The sequence below is a fragment of the Podarcis gaigeae genome (genome assembly GCF_964106915.1).
Source record: "Podarcis gaigeae genome assembly, chromosome: 5".
Lineage (NCBI taxonomy): Eukaryota > Metazoa > Chordata > Lepidosauria > Squamata > Lacertidae > Podarcis > Podarcis gaigeae.
Genome location: NC_139681.1, coordinates 44,274,596 through 44,288,633, shown reverse-complemented (window position 1 = coordinate 44,288,633; position 14,038 = coordinate 44,274,596). Strand labels below are relative to the sequence as shown.

Genomic DNA, 14,038 nt, shown 5'->3' with positions numbered 1-14,038 from the left:
TTTTTCAGACTCTACATTGCATTGTGGAACAAAGTTATGTGTTTATTTTGTTAAATGAAAATTTCCACACTATTTCCATTTTAAAAAACACCACATGCTCAAGGCAGCTTATAACGTGCATTTTTTAAAACAACAATAACAACATTAAACTGAGAAGAATTAAAAACCAGCAACAGGAAACTCTAAAACCAGATCCCGTAAAATCATTCAGAAAAATCAACTAAAGGGATAGAACCACTAAAATAGAAGCTGAAAGGAGCAAACATGATTTTACCTTGTGCCTATATGCTATATGGGGAGATCCCAAGTGGGCTGAGTCCAAAGTCAGAGTTATACCTCAGTAAAAAGTTAATAGATGGTCTTGGTCAGTTTCCCCCTATATTCCATAAAAGTACTGGTGGTATAAGGGACGCAGGTGGTGCTGTGGTTTAAACCACTGAGCCTAGGGCTTGCCGATCAGAAGGTCGGTGGTTCGAATCCCCGCTACGGGGTGAGCTCCCGTTGCCCGGTCCCAGCTCCTGCCCACCTAGCAGTTCGAAAGCATGTCAAGTGCAAGTAGATAAATAGGTACAGCTCTGGCAGGAAGGTAAACAGTGTTTCTGTGTGCTGCTCTAGTTCGCCAGAAGTGGCTTAGTCATGCTGGCCACATGACCCGGAAGCTGTCTGTGGACAAACACCGGCTCCCTCAGCCTAAAGAGCGAGATGAGCGCCGCAACCCCAGAGTCGTCCACAACTGGACCTAAGAGTCAGGGGTACCTTTACCTTTACCTTGTGGTATACAGGACAGGTTGCTTCTTTAAAGTTATGAAAAATCACATATATTTTTTTGCTCTATAAATAATAATGCATTGAATAAGACTGATGCTGTTTTTCTGTTTACTAATACAGTTTCTAAAACTGCAGTAAGTATTTAAAAAACATACTTGAAAAAAACTATTTTGAAATAGCTGCATAGCTATTTACATGCCTTCTTCATTGCATCAGATTTGTGGCAAGTGGAGAATGCCTGCAGGCAAGGATGTAAAAAAGTTTTTATAACTTAGAATCTATCTCTTCCAAGTTGTAAACACTTCTCTGTCTTTTAAACTGCAGGTTTCTTTCTTGATTAGGCAGGCACTTTAATTACAATCTTGTCTTTTTTTTATGTTTTTATAAGTTTTGTTGCCCGCCACCTTGATATTTTATGAGAGTTGGTAGCGTATAAATATTTTTACAAATAAATGGATGTGTACATTTTCTTTTGTGAAGGTTGCAATTCCCATTGAAGATGTAAACCGCAGTCACTTAAGGTTTACCTTTCGGCACAGGTCATCCCAGGACTGTGAGTACTTCTCCCCTGCTCATTTTACTTGTAGTGTCTGTGTTTACTTTAAGGAAGTCTCTGTTTAATTTTTATTAATGATTTGGAGTCCTTTTTCTTTCTGAATTTGGGCCCTTTCCCTCTGACCTCACTTTAGCTGACTTTTGCTATACTTTCCTCCCCTTTGCATTTCCACAAGTGAGTCAGTTGTCAACAGTGGGTGCTGGCAGGTAAGTAAGGATATTTTTATGGGGAAAATAAACTAGCTTGCTTGCATTTGTGTGATCCTTATTGGTCGTGAAGTTCAATTGTGAGGAATGCTTGCAAGTAACTTACTTGTTAGCCCAGTGCCGACTCCATCAGGCTTATGATAATGTTCTGATTAAAGTTTGATATTTTTTACGTTCCCTGTATCTGGCTTGTGTGGACTTTTAATTTCTCACAATTTATAAGTTTTTTTTAAAAAAAGCATGGCTTGTGTGCTTGAGTTAGACTGGCTCTCTTAACTAATGTGCTTGTATTTTCTGAAGGGTTGCAGTTTGAATTTTCATTACGCCATCAGCATAAGAATCAAAGCTTTAATCGTGTAACCTTCACTTGAATGTATTTAAGAACTTGTAATATTTGACACCTACTCCATAATGGATAATGCTTGTGTAATTAAAAGCTGCTATTTTGATATAAAAATTAGTCATAAGAATGAAAGTAGTGCTTCCTTTAATAGAATATTTAACAGTTTCACTAATGAAAAACAATATGCGGCAAATTACTGTCATATTTATGAGACTGAACTACAAATTGATTCAGTAGGAAGCAGTCACATTACTTTGCAGCAGTTCATGGGTGGCCAGACCTATTGAGCTTTGGGTTATTGCATTCATTATGGGTTAAGACTCAGGACTGCCACAGCGCTTTTTCATATATTTTTTGGACTGCCATAGGGTTGATGAGTGTTGCCGTTCTGTCTCTATTTCTCATCTGCTTGCCCTGTCACTTTGCTTCCTTGAACTCACACCAGCGGGTTCTTTTATTATTAATGAGAGAAAATGGAAGTAGCTGATTATAGGCTCATTGGGTTCAGCTGTTGACCCAAAAGGAAACATGAACTTTACTGCTGTGTAGATTATATTTCGGGCTTTCCTTACATTATTATAAAGATAGAGTGTTTTAAGGGGTTGTGGGGAAAGATCCTGAAATCACAGCACCCCCCAAAGTGCTTTCTTTCTTAAGAAATTGAGGAAGATAGGCTTTAAGAACAGACATTATTATTATTATTATTATTATTATTATTATTATTTAAATTTGTATACTGCCCTTCATCTGAAGATCGCAAGGTGGTCACAACATAAAAATAAAAAATGAGAATACAAAATACATAATAAACAAAAATAGAAACAAGCCAATAACACCCCCTCCCAGAAACACATTTAAAAGGCCATAGAATATTAATCAGTCCGAGGCCTGATTGAAGAGAAATATTTTTGCCTGGTGCTTAAAGATATACAATGAAGGCACCAGGCAAGCTTCCTCAGGAAAAGCATTCCACAAATGGGAAGCCCCCCTCAGGACCTCTCGTGGAGGAGGCACACAAAGAAGGGCCTCACATTATGATTGCAGGGTCCAGGTTGGTTAAATTGGGTGTAGCACTTGAATTTCATTCTGCATAAGAAGTTGAGATAGTCTGGAATAAATAATACTGTTTGCAGTTAGTTAAACACTATCACAGAAACTTCCTTTAAGGAGTAAAGAACCAGTATCTTAGAAAGTAAGTATTTCTAACCTGGTTATAATAATTCTTTTTCGCAGCACTTTTTCTTCATGTGTACATTCTTGAATAATCTTTCTCATGAGCGTATGAAGCTGCCTGAAGATTAATAAGCACACTGTAGCCCAGACTTCCTAAAGTGATGCTTTTCACATGTTTTGGATCACAATTCCCATCATTCCAGATTATTGGCTACATTGTCTGGAGTTGTAGTTCAAAATATCCAAAGAGCACCAGGTTTGGAAAAACTGCTCTAGCCCTTATGTCTTGTGCCACGTAGTGTATGGGTAGCCAACATGGTGTCCTACAGAGGTTTAGGAGTACAACTTCCATTATCTCCAATCATTAGGCATGCTGATAGGATTTACAGATGACAACATCTGACCGATACATGTTGGCTATTCCTGTGCTACTGTATAGTCTTATGATGGGCCCAGGGCCAGAATACCACATAGCAAGAGAGAGCCAATTTAAGGGTGTGCAAAGGGCCCAAGGGCCCTGCCTGTATTTTGTAATTTTGGAGATTGAGGAGGAGGCATAAAGGAGCATGAGCTCACTATTCTACTCCTTTTGTTCCATTAATCAGGGATTTGGTAAATAACTTGTGCAGCTGGTCTTCTAGGCATTTGAATGTGGATGCCTTGCTGGGAAATGTGGATAACTTCTCATGAGCTGCCTTATGTGGAGTGGCACATCCGGGTCACTGTTACGTATACATCTCATTGCAATCTGGCGCATAGTGCTGGGGGTTGAGTTTAATCGTGAAGCCATTTTTAATAGAAGACTTTTATACATTGCATTCTGTGAGTGCAAACAGGCAAGTGGATATACCCTGTATTTCTTAATTTCCAGTTTATTCTGGACACACAGCCTTATTTAACATAAGGTTATTTACTAGACTTCATGTGTGGCATTAGAACAACCTGTGTCTGCATTCTTGAATGTCTTCATCTGTAGTCATTATCATTGATTTACAATATGTTTCTGTACTTAAACAGCCAAAGATAAATCTGAGAAAATATTTGCCCTGGCGTTTGTTAAATTGATGAGATATGATGGAACAACACTACGGGATGGAGAGCATGATCTTATAGTGTACAAGGTATTATTCTAACCATATGCTGCAGTACTTTGAGAATACAAATATTTAAGGAATAGTTATTTTGTACAGTGTGATGTAGAAGTATAGCTTTTGCCTATATTCAGATGTTATTCCCTTAGTAACAGAAAAATAATGTAGGTTATAAGGAAGAAGAGTGAAACTTCACTTTTGTACAGCTGCTTAAGAAAAAAAATAAAACAACTTACTGAGCCCACTATGCTTTCTTAGTTTAGAGCTTAGTTTGGAGCTTTTCTAATGGATAATGTGAAACATTTTCCTTTTTTGTTCATCCTTCCCTCTAGGTAGGTAACTTGGAATATTGGTGGGTTTAACAGGTGTTGAAAAGCCATTAATTTTGCTGTGTGACATGTTTTTGATCTACTCTTTGAAAGCTTTGAGGGAGAAAGTGTCTTCAAGTTGTAGTCTCATTTAAAATGAAATAAGCTGTGATTAAATGCAGAATAAAAAATGTTTTCAGCAGCTATACTTAATATTTGCATTTTATTGGAATAATGTTGCAGGCAGAAGCAAAGAAGCTAGAAGATTTTTCGACTTACTTAAGCTTGCCCTCTACTAAAATAGAATTGGAGGAAAAAGGTCACTCAACGGCTGGCAAGGGCATGCAAAACCTTGGAAGCTGCACCATCAGTAAAGATTCCTTTCAGATTTCTACTCTAGTTTGTTCAACGAAGCTAACTCAAAATGGTGAGGAAGATTATCACATCCTAGAATAAAAACAACCGCCTTGCATTTGCAAAGTATAATAATACAGGCAGCTGTTTGTTCAAGTTGAGTCTCCTTTATGATACTCCTGGGTTGGGAAACATCTTTTGGTCATGGACCTTATATTTAAAAAATATGGATTTCTTGCAAACGTTGGGTGACTGACCTTCTGTAAAGTCTTATCAGTTGCATTGTATTTATCTAAATGATGTGCACACTCTTGAAAATAATAAGTGAAAATGGCAGAAGAAAAAACAATGTTTAGGAGATAGTTGAGTAATATTCAACTTTCCTAGCTATATTTGAACTTCTATTGGTAAGGGCCTATCTATGACAGTATTATTCTTATTCTTATTGGACTTCTGATTTTGTTTTATCCAAGAAGAAGAGTATAGAGGGGATCAGTGGCAATCCATTACTTCAAAATATTTCAAAATCTGATGTATTTTAGGAGGGCATGTTTCTTATAAATTTATTTTATTCATAGCAATTAATCTTGTTAACTTGCTTTACCTTTAGATTTGAAAAAAAAGAAACACAGTTCAGCAGCAAGCATAAAACATTCTTATAATCCATCACCAAATGTATGAAAAGATACACTGATGTAAAAAAAGAAATATAAACTGAGGGGAAATAGGTGAGACGGAGTTCTACAAACAGAAAGCCGCTACAGAGAAGTCCCTAATCTGAGTCACATTTACAACAGGCCATACTGGTTGACAGATCATAAGAGAAGCTGCCCCTGCAGATCACACTTTAAATTGGGCACAGTAGCAAGTAGACACCCAGAACAGCTCCTGGGAAGCTGGTGTTCTATGATGTTTTTTCACTGTGTTGTTCAAAACTCTTGTGGCAAGAAGAGCCCCATGTAGAACACATTATGGTACTCTAACCAGGGTATTGGCCAGTGTGGTCAGGCTATGCCAGCCTAGGAAAGACCATAGTTGGTGAACCATGCATAGCTAAAAGTAGATATTCCTAGCCATGGAAACCAATTGAGCCTTGAGTGACAAAGCTGAATTCAGGAGTAACTGGTCTTTCAGGGGGAATGCAAGACTCTACAGGTAGTTTTCTGAAATTCCCTGACATGAGAACCACCCATCAACAACACATCTGCCTTGTTGGAATTCAACATGGATGTGTTATTTAAGCATGCTTTTTAGCCACAGATTCCCACAACTTGGTTCACAAAATGCAAATTGAAATCACACAAACAGTTTGAACTGAAACCCCAAAGATAAAATGGTACTCTGTTTAATCTGTTTATTCTTTGTACGATTTCACCTGCATCCTCAAGGAAAGGACTTGGATTAGTGGCGCTTAATAGATACCTCTCTTTCCCACTCCCACTTTGTACAAACACCCTGTGGTTATAATAGGTACCCAGACAAGGAGGAGAACTGAATGAGGATTATGTGGGGGCATGTTGATAAACCCATCATTCTGCAGTTCTCTGAGAAACAGCTTTCCTGAGTCTCATGTTAAGTGCTCTGCATGTAGATGGTGTGCCTGTTCTAGAATAATTATACCCATAAATATTTTTTTAATCACATTTATTATTTTGTTATCTCCTTCCCCACTTTTTTCCTTTTAGATGTTCACTGGGACCTTTGTTAGAAGCAATACTCTTGCTTCAGGATATGATTATGAATTTAGGGAAAAGAAATAAAGAAGTACTCCCAATAGCTTGTAATGCAGGGGTTGGAGTTGATAGGGAACTGCTGTTCAGGAAAGCAAATAAGAACCTTTGATGACCAGCTTCTAGATAAACAGTTCTCTTAAAAATTGTATTAGAAAATTAAGGAATGAACATAGGTGGTTTTACTGTTCAGCTGGGTTGAAGAAATGCACAGGTAATGATATCTGGACATTGGATAAATTGTTATTCTTGGTGAGATGGAAATCTGACATCTGACTGCCATTTTTGGCAACTGCCTCATGTTTTTTGGATCTGATTGACATATGTGACATTTAAGGAAAAGCTTTTGTTATTTTGCAGTGTTATTTTGCAGTGTTCAGCTCCACAATGATTTTCATGCATTGTTGAGGCAATGGTAATTCTTAAAGCATTTTCAATATTTAAACAAATACTTACATTTGTAATTCATGTGTTAAAGCTGACAATAAGTCTGTGTTGATGCTGCCTTTATTGGTAGACAAAACCATAATTGACTTTAGAGAGTAATTTCTTCATTTTTGAAGTTCTCCTGTACTCTTTCTGTCAAGTTTATTCAGTATGTTAAGTAAGGTTTTATGGTTACTTTTAGCATCTTTGAAATTGAGCTGTTACACATTCCATATGTCAGTTGATCTGAATGTATGTTTGCACTGGATTGTATACTGCATAAGTGCTGAGTCCTAAGCACATTTTTGCAGACACATTTTTGTATATATTCAGCTAATTGTGGTAGGATCTTGGGAAGCTCAACATGTTGAATTTGTTTTTATATGGCAATGGTCTAAAAAGTTTATTTTTCAACCTAATGTTTCTCTTCCTAATTAATTTTAAAAGTCAAATGTTTCAGGGCATCCCATACTGATTAGTAGAAAGCCTCCCTAATATTTCATTTGCAGCCCCTATGCTTTCTTCATCCTGGCAGAACAACAAAAATCAAAGACTAATCCTATCTTTTCATGCCATAAAGGACTGTACTGGCTTTTAAATAGAGGTTCATGGGGCAGCATTGTATTTTAAATATGGATTATAATCCATTGTTCTACCAGTTGACCTGCAATCCTTGCAAATATTACCGGTATGTTTAGAACTGTATAGCTGGAATCATAACATTGCATACATTGCCCTTCCCTGACATAATCCTAATACTGCATTAGTGATGTTTGAATGACAGGATCATGTTTGTTGGGTAAATCATGGTAAAAGTCCATATGCTTACCACCATCTCTTGAGGTGCCTATTTTGGGGAGTAGAAACCTATAGCCCTCCAGACGTTGGCTGAAATTCCCATAATCCCTCACCTGGGAGCTGTTCAACATCTGGAGGGCCAAAGGCTGATTTATAAGGAAATTTCCCACATTGTCTATTTACTTGTCCTTCAGATTTTACCAGTGTGTTGTTGGACTATATACCATTTTGGAATACATGAAGGAAATAACAAAATTTAATGCTCCCTTCTACTCTGGAAGAGACAGAGTGGCATGCTATATTCTGTCCATGTAGTTAGCTTTCTTATTTATCCCATAATTTTTAACTTTATGTCTGTCCAAATTATGCTGTGCAAATTTGCTGATTTTAAAAAGATTAGCAGTGTTACCTTAGAAGTCCTTTTGAGTTCAATAATACTTACACCCAGATAAAAAAGTGTATAGGATTGCAGCCTGAGTTGTTTATTTATTTAACTAAATTTATATACCACTTGGTTGTAAACACAACAACAACAACACCTATGTGGTTTACAATATAAAATAAAACATTAAAATTATCTATAAAACTGGTATTGAAAATAAAAAAGATTAAGAACTATGCTAGCTAAAAGGAAACAAAATGCATTTTACTTCTGTATGTCTGGTTAGGCTTGCCGAAACAAATATGTTTTAAGCAGATGCTGAAAAGAATACAGTAAGGGCGCCTGCCTAGTGTCAAGAGGCAGGGAGTTTGTGCTGCTACACTAAAATATTGCTTTCTTGCAGTTGTTTCCATCTCTACTCTGCATTGTATTCTACTGCATTAGAGCTAACAGATTTGCCTTTTTCTGGTTGTTTCTATGTTGTTTACTCTTAGTGGACTTGCTGGGGCTGCTGAAGTGGCGATCGAACACAAACCTTCTGCAACAGAATCTGAGACAACTGATGAAGGTTGATGGAGGTGAAGTGGTTAAGGTAACAAATCCATTTTCCAGCAGCTGTTTGGCTGATATATTGACTTGAAAGCATATTTAACTCTTGTTTCTATATCTAATATAGCTGACGTCGTGCAGTATTACTTTTATATGTATACAATTTTTTTACATATGTGATAAAAGGGTGATTCTGTAAAAGTGCTTTATGGTTTTTACTAAGTGAAACAACCTGCTCATTATTTGTTGATAACATTGATTATTTATCTCCACTTGATACTGAAGAGGAAAAATGCATTTCAGAGAATGTTCTTGGAAGTTTTATGTCTGGCTCATGCTGATAGGTGACAGAAATTGTGCATTGATTTATGCGCACACCAACTCAGATAAAACTTAATTGCATGTAGTGATGCATAGGGTTTTTGCCAAGGTTTGGTCAAGCTGTTGATAACTTACCATAGTAAAATAACATGAGAGAGCATTGTTTGGGCAGATTAGATAGACATGGGTATGCATATGCATATGTACAGTATCTTTTATACTGGCAAAGCCCACACAAGAAATTAATAACAATACTCCCAACAACATCCCCCAACAAACCCCCGTAAACAATACTCAAGCCCCACTTAGCATGGTCAGGGATGTCAGATGTGTAATCTCACTACTTCTGGAAGACACCAGGTTGGTTACCCCAGTTTTATACTATTATATAGTATATAATTATATACGATTATATAGTATTTTATACTATTACATAGTGTTTTGTATACCTATATTTTGTTAAAATAGCAATTTTAATATGTCTTTGCAGTTTCTCCAAGACACACTAGACGCGCTCTTCAACATAATGATGGAGAATTCTGAAAGTGAAACATTTGACACTCTGGTGTTTGATGCCTTGGTAATTTATAGATTTTCATTTAATTTATTCATGTTATTATCCCCTGGAAATAGCAGAGCAGCTAATATAGAGCTTCACATGGTTTCCATGTAGGGCCTCTTCGTTTTGGCAGCTCCTTAGCCTTTGGGTGACCAATGATGTTTTTGGCTGGTAAAAATAACGTCTTTGGGTATTTATACTGCTATTTCCCCAAAGTGATTGGAAATCTATGTTTAAATGAATTTTGATGGACTAATTAAATAATTGTAATTTCATATCTAGAACTGGAAGAGAACTGAGTTTGGATGGCTGAGTAAAATACATATCGTAAAAGAGCACAACTTTTGTTTCAATGTAACTGTGTATTGTGTTTTTCCCATTTTTGTGAAACAAAAACGACCATTTCAGTCTATAAAGCCCCATGTACTTCACAGGGACCAACTTGTTTCTCTTCCCATTTGTTTTCTGACATACCGTATTGTAAAAACAGAATTTTAGCTTAAATAAAAAAAGAAGTTCCTCTTAATAGGGCAAAATATCAATTCCTATGAGATAGGGTTTATCAGCGCTGTGGTGCTGGGATAAAGAAGGAGCTTAACCTTATCTAACATTTCACACATCATTTGCCGGTGGGTCTTCATAATCTTGGCTGGTTTGGCCCTCCGTTTTCACCTCTTGATTTGAGAACTACTATGATACGTTTGGATGTTACATAAGAGGCACGCTGATGCTCGAGCTCATACTATCTTGTGCTAGTATAGTTGTTAAATCTGAAGGTGTTGTAGGATTCTGTGATAGTATGGAGCAGAAGGTGATACAAGGGAACAAATTTTGAGGATGTTTGGTCCAATGTGATGACAAAGATAAATTGGCTGTGTACAAAATGGCCGTGTGTGAGGAGCCCCTCAATCCAGAGGCGAAATCAAAACAGGAACATTGTAGATAGAGGTAGCTGATTTTTTTCTCAGATAAAGGAATCTTGCAGGTAGAAAGGGGGGATGGTCTTTTCAGATTTCACTTCAGAGCAGGAGTGCAAGAGTAGCAAAGGTTCAAAAGATAGCTCTTGGATACATTAAGGTTATATTACAAAAACAACAACCCAAGAACAACAAAAAGGCAGTAAGAATATTTGTTGTCATTATTTGCCTTTTAATATGTCAGAATTCTCACTGTTATGAACACAGGAAAGTCACACCCTTTGGCATGCACACCAAATTAAATAATTTCATTTAATTGTTAATAACAGGTGGCGGTGTGCCACACTAGTGACCTGACAGGGAATGTTACATGCTCCTAAAGCATATTTCTATGTGAACTGGAGTACAGGAAGCTGCTCTCCTGAAATACCACCCCGACAAGAAAACATTTTCCCATTTTGTTCCTAACAAAAGTATATATCCATTAATTGCAAGAAGCTGGAAGTCTTTCATCCTGACAGGAATCCCTGCAACCTCAGCCTCACATGCTACCACCACAAGTACCTGTGTCTTAAACTAATTTTTTTTAGGTGAATTTTATATGCATATGGGGAAATGGATACAGATATAGAGGATTCAAAGATGAATGTTGGCAGTTTCTATGGCTTTTCCCTCAAGGCAGTTTTCCCTCAAGCCATTTTACTTCCACACCTCAGCTCTCTCCAATGGAGTTCTGCTTTCCCTGACTCTTGACCCCCAACAGACCAATAACCATCCAAGTGACTCAAACCTCCTGGAAGTGAGAGTGAAATTTGCCTCTCTCCCTTCTGTCAGAACTTGTCACCCAACAACCTCTGCTAAACAGGCTTTCATGATACAAGGCCTCCTCGCAGTCAGAGAGGTCCCAAAATATATATACACACACACACACACACACACACACACACACACACGGAGAAATGGTTTTGGTTTTAGTTTTAGTACAAGAGAGATCTATTTGAATATCTCACAGAAAATGTTCTTTTAAAAAGGCATTTCTATTATTTTCTTTTATTCCCCAGGTAATATTGGGTGTCACATGCTAGTGTGTCACGCCGAAGTAGGGAACTTAAATCTCCTTTGTATAGTCTTCTGAATATAAAAAAGTGCCCACTGGGCACCTGGGAAATAATATGTACAATTTCCAGATCCCTGATAGTGGAAAAGTTTATGTCACTGTGTCCAAAGTTAGACTTTCTGAGCCAGAATGCCTTCATTTAAAGAGGTAAAGAATTAAAAGTGAATATCTAACGATGATAAAGCTAGCAAACCTAAACAATGTGTTTTAAATTCTGTAGAAAATTCAAAATATCCAGTTTCGGTTCATCAGCGGTGAAGAGGGCGAGGCCTCTTTTAAAAGCTACCTCTTCAGCATTTGAGTTCACCTTCTGAAGCCCTCTGTTTGGCTCAAGTGACAATTTTAAGTGCCTGCTCAAAATTGTACTCTGCCCTTCTTCTCTGAAATCGAATGTATGAAGATTAAATCCTCCTCACAAGTATACCTGGCACTTTGGAGGTCCCTTCTAACTATCTGTTTCCATTAAAAATGTAAACATTCAGAATACTATATTTACATGATAATGGAGTGTCTTTTCAAATTGAACAGGTATTTATCATTGGACTAATTGCTGACCGGAAGTTCCAGCATTTTAACCCTGTTTTAGAAACCTACATTAAGAAACATTTCAGCGCTACTTTGGCCTACACGTAAGCTTTTAATTCTTCTTCTTCTTCTTCTTCTTCTTCTTCTTCTTCTTCTTCTTCTTCTTCTTCTTCGTTTCTTCTTGTTTTTTGACCAAGTAATACGTGTTGTAAGCTTCAGAATGTTTAAAAGCTACAATTGTGATGTCTGGTTATGTTAGCTTGGTGTTTAGGCTTATCAGCTCTTGAAGTTCAGGGCTGGGTGCTTGCCATATATTTAAAGCATGTTACCCTCCTTTCTAAAGAATCATTGGACCTGTACAGTGGTGCCTCACAAGACGAAATTAATCCGTTCTGCGAGTCTCTTCGTCTTGCGTTTTTTTCGTCTTGCGAAGCACGGCTATTAGCGGCTTAGCGGCTATTAGCGGCTTAGCGGCTATTAGCGGCTTAGCGGCTATTAACGGCTTAGCGGCTTTAAGAAAAAGGAAACAAACTCGCAAGGACTCGCAAGACGTTTCGTCTTGCGAAGCAAGCCCATAGGGAAATTCGTCTTGCGGAACGACTCAAAAAACGGAAAACTCTTTCGTCTAGCGAGTTTTTCGTCTTACGAGGCATTCGTCTTGCGGGGCACCACTGTAGTTTGTTAAGGGTGCTAGGAATTATAGAATAGTGTTACAAATCAAATCTTAGTTTTCGGTAATGCCATTGTAAATCAGTTGACTTAGATACCTGCAACACTTTTATTTATTGGGCAAAGGGCTGCAAAATGAATGTTTATTTATTAAATTTTTATACCGCCCTTCACCCCATAAATCTTAGGGTGGGTTCATAATGTAAAAATACAATATAAACCCCCCCACAAAATGCACAATATAAAGTAAATGCAGTGAAAAGGGGCTGTTTCAAATGCAGGCCCCACTAAAGAAGTCAAGCCCAGCAATCTTTATGGCTGCATTCTCAGGTTACATTAAGAGGTCACAAGTGCAGTGCTCATGTGCGCAGTTGTGCCCTTTGGGACTTCATCTGGTTTTCACAAAGGCTCTTGAGCATTTCCTCCTTCATTGCCCCCTTCTTCATTATGTGGTAATGTGGTTACCTTTCTCCCCCTTAAAGTCAATAGAGATGGAGGAAGTTGGAAGATCTATTTCCTCTTTCAGCTCCGGGTGCTTTTCAAGGCTTGGGAGTAACACCACAGTAGTTGAATGGAAAGCCATCTTTCAAAGGGAAGGGGGGAAAGGTGAGAGGCCTGACAAAGTGAGAAGAAGAAAATGGAGAAACTAGGAGTAGACAGGAGGGGGGAAAGTTGGGTGGCTCAGGAGTGAGAGAGATCCTTATGAAATTGCATATTTTTTTTCATGGGTCCCCCAACCACCATCAGATCACATTTTTCTCTGTGGACTGAACCATACAAATTATGCATCCAGTGTAATCTTTGCTGTCACGGTGCATAAGAGTTCTTGGAACCATCACCGTGGTAGACTTGATTGTGACTGTTGCATGCCAGTAAATAATTTTCATTTTTCAGAACCTACTTCTTTTTATCTCCTCATATAGAAAACTGACAAAAGTTTTAAGAACCTATGTGGATAATGCTGCTGTCACTGATCAACTATTCAAAGCTATGAAATCTTTGGAATACATCTTCAAATTTATTGTACGGTCAAGAATTTTGTTCAACCAGTATGTATAGTAGCTTTTCTTATTATTATAGCTTTATTATTATTTAATTCTTCTCTTAATGACTTATTAATATTAGATAAGGTGAGGCATATTATTATTTTGGGTATACTGAAAATATTGCCGTGTTTCTGATTAAATGAATGTTGACCATTATTACACTCTGTTCAGATTTTTTTCTCTCCTGCTGACTGATAATT

The 14,038-nt window shown here is 37.5% G+C and overlaps 1 protein-coding gene across 4 annotated transcripts in view; it reads left to right on the top strand.

The window, feature by feature from the left end:
• DOCK1 (dedicator of cytokinesis 1) overlaps nt 1-14,038 on the top strand; it is a 371,865-nt gene that overhangs the window by 88,429 nt on the left and 269,398 nt on the right. For all 4 annotated transcript variants that reach the window (XM_083740981.1, XM_083740979.1, XM_083740982.1 and 1 more), the window contains exons 16-22: nt 1,249-1,321; nt 4,064-4,167; nt 4,689-4,872; nt 8,630-8,727; nt 9,496-9,585; nt 12,127-12,227; nt 13,716-13,841. In XM_083740981.1, coding sequence (XP_083597107.1) covers nt 1,249-1,321; nt 4,064-4,167; nt 4,689-4,872; nt 8,630-8,727; nt 9,496-9,585; nt 12,127-12,227; nt 13,716-13,841 — 776 coding nt within the window. The remainder of the gene's footprint in view (nt 1-1,248; nt 1,322-4,063; nt 4,168-4,688; nt 4,873-8,629; nt 8,728-9,495; nt 9,586-12,126; nt 12,228-13,715; nt 13,842-14,038) is intronic.